Source organism: Notothenia coriiceps, unplaced genomic scaffold, assembly GCF_000735185.1.
Source record: "Notothenia coriiceps isolate Sejong01 unplaced genomic scaffold, NC01 NC01_scaffold00037246, whole genome shotgun sequence".
Taxonomy (NCBI): domain Eukaryota; kingdom Metazoa; phylum Chordata; class Actinopteri; order Perciformes; family Nototheniidae; genus Notothenia; species Notothenia coriiceps.
Window position 1 is genome coordinate 20,684,147 of NW_011369947.1, and position 8,198 is coordinate 20,692,344.

Consider the following 8,198-nt stretch of genomic DNA (forward strand, 5'->3'; position numbering starts at 1 on the left):
TCACTGTAGTGTATATTTCTGTATATCTTTTTGAAAATCTAGTGTATTCATCATTTTCCTACACATTTATTCACAGGTTTCTTTAACCTGGAAGTTGCTCTTTAACATCCAAGTTCTTGAATTTACAAGATCTAAGCTCAGAATTATTATTATTTCTTTACCTTTGAATGGCCTCAATGCATCATCATAAATGTACCCTTTAGTGTTTGTATGAGCGTTATAATGACAGTTATTATTCAAGAGAAAACGGGTTTCTGTTCCTTTGAACTCTTAGCTGATATGTTATTCAGTTGGGATTCACTATCATTAATATCTTGGATGCATTCCTTTTTAATTAACTCGTGCTTTTTTACATTTCTTTTCAAATCCAGGGTAATCCAGTGGGACAGAGTGGCTTAGGCATGGCCTACCTATATGGAAGAGGTGTACCGGTGGTAAGCAACTTTACACAATACAATCCTTTTCTAAATTATGTCTACGTTTATTATGCACTTTTGATTCTAAGCTTTTACTCTGTGTTGCTCACCTGGAAGCTACTCCCTCTTGCTAAAATCAGAGATGTTTGAAAGTGTGTGTGATGTGTGTTTTCAGAACTATGAGCTGGCCCTGAAGTACTTCCAGAAGGCAGCAGAGCAGGGCTGGGTGGACGGACAGCTGCAGCTGGGCACCATGTATTACAGTGAGTGCTTACTTAGTGTGTGTCACGGCCTCTTCATAGCGCCTGCTTGCTGTAAATATTGAACTGCATCTGAAGATCGAATAACCAGTTTCTATTTGTCAGCCCTCGATCTCTTTCTCTTGAATTTCTTCTCATGATATACACTTTCATTTGATTCTCTGTTTTGAATCCTCCTCTTCCTGTCGTTCCTCAGATGGCATTGGTGTGAAGCGTGACTACAAGCAGGCGCTTAAATTCTTCAACCTGGCCTCCCAGGCGGGTCACATCCTGGCCTTCTACAACCTGGCCCAGATGCACGCCACCGGTACCGGAGTGATGCGCTCCTGCCACACAGCTGTGGAGGTGATTATAATTATATATACTCTCTGTTGGATGTGACTCCGCTGTTGCTTAGACCCAGATTTTTGTTGTGTCATACCACGTGTGTGTATCTCTGTTGCAGCTCTTCAAGAACGTGTGTGAGCGCGGCCGCTGGTCGGAGCGTCTCATGTCGGCCTACGGCAGCTTTAAGGAGGGGGAGCCGGACGCCGCGCTGGTGCAGTACCTGCTGCTGGCTGAGCAGGGCTACGAGGTCGCCCAGAGCAACGTGGCCTTCATCCTGGACCAGAGTAAGAGAAGGCAGGACATTGGTATCATGGCAGGAAGGAAAGGAGTTGTGTTTTAGTTCAAATCCCATGATATGTGCATAAGGCGCCAAGTCAATAGATTGGCACTAGCAGCAAAATCATTTAAAACTGTTCATTCAGCATTAATATCTTAATAATACACTACTGTATATAGTGTAAAAAACATGCTATGCATTGTAGTACATTGTGCACATTTTTACTTTAGCTCTCTTTGTTTATATATATCTTTATTTTATTTTGTATTGCACATTCTTACTTTTCCCTCTTATTCATCAAACATTTTTATTTTATTATAAAAATTAATTATGTTTTATGAAAACCAATTTCCTCCTGAGTAAACATAGAATTCTGATTCTCAAACAGTTTAGTTATGCATTTAAAGAAACGTTTCTATAAGCAAACATTCTTTAAACAATCACAGTTGGTTAGCTTCTTGGTATGCAGCAGCAACATTGCTTTAGTGAAACCAATTTTGGCAAATTGTGTGTTTTTTTTATCATGCAAACTCTCTAAAACAGTTGACACGCCAACAACTATGGGAGAAGCAACAACATCCTAACCTTTCTTATTTCTTTGAATTGTAACACACAGAAGGTGTGAGGATCTTCACTGAGAATGAGACCTACCCTCGTGCTTTGCTGCACTGGACCAGAGCTGCTGCACAAGGTGAGTACACTCACACACGCACGCACGCACACAAAGTTGGGAATCCATGTATAATTGGTTAACATTACAAAAAGTAGTTGAACCTGGCTGCTAAAAAAAACAAATTCTCATTCCCAGGTTACACTGTGGCGAGGATAAAACTAGGAGACTACCATTTCTACGGCTACGGGACGGACGTGGACTATGAGACGGCGGTCATCCACTACAGGCTGGCCTCAGAGCAGCAGCACAGCGCCCAGGCCATGTTTAACCTGGGGTACATGCATGAGAAGGGGCTGGGCATCAAACAGGTGGGAACAGAGCCTCACTGGGACTCTAACACATCAGATGGTTTTCAATGGTTGACTCATAATCACTCATCACATTATTGTTCATGTCTGGTCTGTCTCAGAAATCAGATTTTTCCAGTCAAATTTCCATACAGCAGAACACACCATAACATCCCAGCGAGACACATACATGCACACACACCAACACACCTATTATGTTGTCAATGCTGAAGTTCTCTAGCATTTTACAACAAGAAGGTCCTTTTCTCTTGCTGCAGCTTTTGAGGAAATGTGTTATTTATTGGTCCATTTTTTTTCCTTCAATTTTCCCTAATAGAAAAGTTAGAAAAACATCTCTGTATGCTGTCAAATATACTAGAAAGAAATTGATGATGAGAATTGTTTCTTGTTGTTTTGCAGGACATCCATTTAGCCAAGCGTTTCTACGACATGGCGGCTGAAGCCAGTCCTGATGCTCAGGTCCCGGTGTTCATGGCTCTGTGCAAGCTGGGCCTGGTTTACACTCTGCAGTACCTGCAGGATCTTAATGTGAGTGATCTTAATGTGAGTACTCACGCTGGAGCTCGGACAATTTGGCTTTTAAAAAGAAAGTCTTAATGTTAATGCAACCAAGTTAAAAGCCACTTCATTAGAGGGAAATGAAATGTCTTTGTCCTCCCTCTCCCCCTGTCAGTTAAAGGAGCTGATCACTGAGGTGGACCTGGACCAGCTGCTGGGCCCCGAGTGGGACCTCTACCTCATGACGGTCATCGCCCTGCTGTTGGGCACGGTCATCGCCTACAGGCAGCGCCAGCACCAAATCATAGTTCCCCCTCGTCCCCCTGCCCCCGCCCCTGCGCCCCCGCCACCTCCCAGACCCCCTCAAGAGCCATCGCAACCCCAGGCCGAGCCCCAGGACCAGGGGGACGCCCCGGGCCCGGCCCAGGCGGAGGAGGAGGAGGAGGAGGAGGAGCAGCAGTGAGAGGAGGCCAGCCGGAGCGAGGGCAGTGAGAGACTCTCCGTGGAGCAGATGGCGCTCACTAGCTGAATACCTGCTAGCCTCAGCGCCTCTCTTCGCTCCACAGCTGACAGATAGTGACTGCTGAGCTCTGCAGTCCCACATCTCCCTCTCTCCTTTTGAAATGAGCTGGTCCTGTGCTGAAGAGAGACAGCGGGGGTGTTTCTGGACAGAACAGAGTGCTGGGGGAGGATAACACAGACTTGGGACTTGCTAGTCTGTGACTCAGGACACTGCCAGAAGAAGCACCTGTGCTCCCACCATGACAAACAGCTCTTTGGTTGCCAGATCAAAGGATGTTTGGACTAATCAAAATAGTTGGAATCTAAAATGTGCGTTAGTTTCTTCTCACTTTCCCATTTTTTTTTTTTTTTTTGGAGGAAATCACACTCAGCGGAACTGCCTCAATCCTAATTTAGAAAAAAAATATCAGGCAGGAAAATGTAAATTCAGATCATTTTTATTTGCTAGTTGGTAAAGAACGTTTTTGCATGTGTCGTCTGAACATTTTGACTTTAATTTTAGCCACAGTGAACCAATTTGCATCGCAATAATGGGTTATTTGTTTAGTTGATATGTCGGGTCATTACCTTTTCACACCTGCAATAAGAAGAAAGGAAAATGAATTTAACATAATGTGCTCCAATGTTTTAAAGCCATGATTATCATTAGAATGAGAGCGAGTAACCTCTAAAGCAGTGTACTTTAATGGATAGGATATCTGTGCAGGATAGATGATTTAATGTTGAGCTCACGGGTTGAAGTGTGTTACAAAATAGCAGATACAAAGAAGGAGAAGCTGCTTAATCCTCATCCCAGAAACAGATCAAAATGAATGAGTCTTTTTGGGGAGTGAAATCGTAGAACATAGGCTTTTAAAATATTTGAAAGAATAAAAAAACGAATTAAATATGATCTACACAGTGAAATGAAGCAGAGAACAGTTTTTTTTACTATTTTATTTCATCAACAGGCTTTATTTTCATTCTAGTTGTCGTCATATCAATGATTTCTCTCAACCCATTTCCGCCTTCTTTTTAGTTTATTAAGAATTAACTAGCAGAAATTGGAGCAGCCTTAAAGAAAGCAGCGCCTCAAACTCTGAATTGTTTGTGGATACTTGTTTTTCTTTGTGTTTGGTTACATAACTTGTGAGAATATTCCACCCCCTCACCAAAAGTCCAAGTTGGATTTCTGCCAACACCTTTCAGCTCAGATGGACTCTGAGAGATGAAGCCATGGTTTAGGCCGTATTTATCCAAACAACATGAGGGACATCTGATTTTGCCACATGCATTTTTCATTCTGTTTAGTCCATTTGTTCAGCTCCACAGTACGTGCTTGTTGTTGGTTATTGAGAGGTGATCCGCCAATATGTCTGCATGAAGTAAAAAAGGGACGAGGATGAGAAATGATTCCAAACATACATACCACACACAGTTCTCAATTTGTCTAAAAAAAGAAACACTCGGTCACGATTGTCGACAAGACTGCATTTTTACCATCACAAATACAAGTTTATAAAGAAATTAATAAATGATATATGGATATTTAATGGATGTGAATGTTTTCTTTATTGTTTGGTACAAAAGATAAGTTCTTCACGAACTTTATGATATGGAAAACCTATGAAATGTTGTTATTTTTGTTGGGTTTTGCTGACGTTGATAGTTGGCTCTCAGTGGACCCCCAGCTTGTCACTCAGCTTTAGATGGGTGGGGGTCAAAGTGACAGCTCTGTACTGCTGAGCATCACATTGTGCAGTGTGTAGGGGGAACCCATTGACTGGTCCGTACGCACTACTATGGAGCGGCTTTGGATCGTCGTGGCAACATGTATGCTCACGTCCTGCTGTGTCAAAGGTAAGCGCTAGAACAAGCAAGAGGGCTGTGTGCCTATTTACCATTTAACTGCCTCTAAAACAGGGCCTGTTATTAGACAAGAGTGTTTATAGTGTGCATAATATTGTAAAAAAATACATTTATATAAGTGAACACCGACATGCTTTCTAAAAAATACTTTTTTTCTGCTCTAAAGGACATTGTTTAAATAATGAACATGTGTTAAGAACTGGCTCATTAGGCTAGTTGAAAAGTTTGGATTAGCAAAAGATGTTTATCTCTTAAGGCAACGACTGGTGGTGGGAGTATGAGGAGGGGATACGACACTACAGTCAAGAGGCCCTCAACAAGGTACTGTGTTCACCAGGTTTCAGCACTGAACATGTTAATGTGTCACGGTCAAACACCGGATAATGATACAAAAATATTGTATACGTATTTTTCTCATGGCAGTCTATAATTGTGTTGCTGTTTTTATTTTGGAACACCCACCACTGTGACCAAAATACTTTTCAAAAGACAATTGGACAAAATGGAAACAACAAAAGCTAAATGTAAAAAGTGAATACCCGTTGACTTTTTATATACACACAAGAGGCAGGTTATCATTTTATAAAAACTGACTGTACCACACGGACCAGCAGGCATGTTGAGAATGAGCACACACTGTGAAAACATAACGTAGCTTCATAAGGTATCAACAAGTTAAAGGGTCCATATTCTGCCCCTTAGCCTATACAATGTGTTGGAGCGCTAGCCAATAGAAGCAAGAGTGAAGTAATGATGTGTGTTGCAGAGCTGAGGTACTAATGTAGCATAATAGAGCCTCTTTAAAGGAGAAATAAAGAAGATTAAGGCCCCGTCCACACGGAGACGAAAACGAACCGAGGTCGATATCAACAAAGTCTTCCGTCCACACAAAAACGGCACAAGAAACGTGTCCGTCTACACGAGACCGCTCGACCCGCTGGAGACGCTGTAGTACATATGCCGGGCCTGTAAGTGGCGTACTTCCGCCACAAAATACACCAAAAGCAGCGAATAAGGCCCCCCGAGCATGGTTGCCATGGTTGCCTGGTTGCTCTTCTGGTTATTCTCCGCGGTGCCACCGCACGAACGCAACCCTGTGATCCACCATTGTTGTTGGCGAAACACATCAGCAATGACGCAGGGGTGAGTAGGCGGGGCTATGATCGTTTAGGGCGTACACACAGTGCCACAAGCGTTACGTTACCAGACCTTCCCACTTTAGAATGCGTTATCGTTTGAGGGCTCCGTTTCCGCGGTTCCGTTACGGCCTCGTGTGGACGAACCGTCCATATGATAAAGAACTATAGCGGATAACACCTGTTTCGTCTCCGTGCGGACGGGGCCTAAAAAAGCAGGATAATCAACTTCCATCTCAAGGCTGTTCCTATACTGACATTTTGTAAGATGCATTTTTGAAAAAAAAGATGGATTCAAATGTATAGATCTGACATTGATGAGTTGTCTCTCTCAGGAGTTCCCAGAGAAAACTCGACCGGTGAGTTTCAAACATCCTGTGTTCCAGTGTCCGGACATGCGCCCTTCTCCCTCTGTCCCCTCCTCAGGTCAGTCAAGGTCAAATCCAAATTGGCCACTAAATCAATGTTATCCAAAAGTTAAAACTGTATATTAATGTATTCTCTTTCATCTTCCTCTCTAGTTGAGTTTGTGAAGGCGGCAGATATCAAAGTCATTGCTGCCCTGGGGGATTCACTGACAGTAGGTGGTATTTGTTGATTTTCGCTTCAGCTGCGATAGAAATCCAGTACAAGTAATTATAATCACAACAAGTGCTTGAATTGGGCCGGTACTCACCGGTACGCAGTACCGGCACTTCTGATTTTTACCCATGTGGTACCGGCACTTCTTACTGTGCCGGTACTCAGCCGCCGGCAATATACGTATATATTGTAAACGCAACGCAGCGCAAATGTGGGTCTGACTGCCTCACAGAGGGTGACTGGCTGTCTACATGACGTGGCCTGCCGACATTGCCACTTTCATACAGATCATACTAATGCCCTCGATTGGTCTCTGTGTGTCATTCAAGCTCGGGAGGGTGTGTGTTGGTGTATGTGTGGCGCGAGCGAGCGAGAAAGCGCGCGCACCGGTTACGTGTATTGTTGTTAGCATCTGGTGCTAGCTAGCTGCGCTAACGGATATAAGGAGCTGTTTCAACAACAAGGTGGAGGGAGAGTCCTTTGCTGTCAGACTGAGAGGCTGATAACTACAGCTCTGGTGAGGTAAATTACTCTCTGAGTCTTTAGATAGTTAACTTAGTTTAAGTTATCTCAGTGGGTCTCAAACGGTTCGGTCACCATTTATGTAAACACATATTTCCATTTGAGGGGGTAGTGATTAGTAAAATACGCATGAATAATACAAACAACATGTCTAGAAGGGGAGAAGAGAGAAGATGGACCCTGTGATTTGTCGTTTCATTGCGAAGGCGAGGGATGACGCGACAATTTACTGGGGGAGCAGGGGAGGCGTCGGTGGTGGTAAACTAAACACGGTAAAACGGAGCCTAAATAAGACAGTTGATCGCAACGACTGTGTGTGTCACTACGGAGATCAGGAATTTAGATGATGGGCGTTTTCTGTGTATACCTCTACCCAGATTGATAAATTTTTTAGACGTTTGATAGATAAGGTACCGCTGTGGGTCACCGGGCGCGCTGCGGAGGTTCTGAGCGATATCCTCCCCGCAGGCCGGCGCGGTACGTAGGGGGGCCAATTCATAAGGAAAGAAATTTACACCTGAGATTTAGTCGTAGGTTAGCCCGTAAAACCTACCTTTTATTTCTCTGATGTGGTATACCTTTGTTTTTACATATGTAAATTTATTAGTATTTTAGTATTCATGTACCGTGTTGGGTGTATTGTTGTATAAGGCTTATACTTTTTTGTAACTTTGACAAAAAGATAAACAAAAACCCAAGTAAATATCAACACTCACCAGCCCGAGGACGTAGCGGCAGAGGAGGACAGAAGGGAGGAGAGGGGGACGGAGGAGAAACTCCGTTGTCGTTTCGTGATCAAAATGAGAGTTGTTCAAATAGAATGGAAAAA

At 43.3% G+C, this 8,198-nt stretch overlaps 2 protein-coding genes and 1 long non-coding RNA gene across 6 annotated transcripts in view; all 3 read left to right on the forward strand.

Moving 5' to 3' along the window:
- The window catches only part of gtpbp3 (GTP binding protein 3, mitochondrial), a 633,967-nt gene that overhangs the window by 590,407 nt on the left and 35,362 nt on the right, over positions 1 to 8,198 (forward strand). The window lies entirely within an intron of this gene.
- LOC104966051 (protein sel-1 homolog 1-like) lies at positions 369 to 4,813 on the forward strand. Of its 2 annotated transcripts, none has more exons than XM_010795169.1 (8): positions 369 to 434; positions 592 to 679; positions 873 to 1,021; positions 1,122 to 1,287; positions 1,897 to 1,971; positions 2,089 to 2,261; positions 2,661 to 2,804; positions 2,935 to 4,813. In XM_010795169.1, exons 1-8 carry the CDS (start codon positions 402 to 404, stop codon positions 3,220 to 3,222), a joined length of 1,116 nt encoding a protein of 371 aa, XP_010793471.1. In that variant the 5' UTR covers positions 369 to 401; the 3' UTR covers positions 3,223 to 4,813. The 2 variants fall into 2 exon arrangements, with proteins under 2 accessions (XP_010793471.1, XP_010793472.1); XM_010795170.1 differs by having other exon boundaries at positions 2,661 to 2,789.
- On the forward strand, positions 6,354 to 6,845 carry LOC104966050 (uncharacterized). The gene is made up of 3 exons (XR_800614.1): positions 6,354 to 6,528; positions 6,601 to 6,691; positions 6,787 to 6,845. It is a non-coding gene; the product is annotated as an uncharacterized lncRNA (long non-coding RNA).

What these genes read in the sequence shown, in the direction of transcription:
- LOC104966051 (XM_010795169.1), top strand. Translation starts at nt 402, where the DNA reads ATGGCCTACCTATATGGAAGAGGTGTACCGGTG. An exon ending in GACCAGAGCTGCTGCACAAG is followed by an intron (nt 1,972 to 2,088) that starts GTGAGTACACTC and finishes TCTCATTCCCAG; the next exon opens with GTTACACTGTGGCGAGGATA. An exon ending in TTAATGTGAGTGATCTTAAT is followed by an intron (nt 2,805 to 2,934) that starts GTGAGTACTCAC and finishes TCCCCCTGTCAG; the next exon opens with TTAAAGGAGCTGATCACTGA.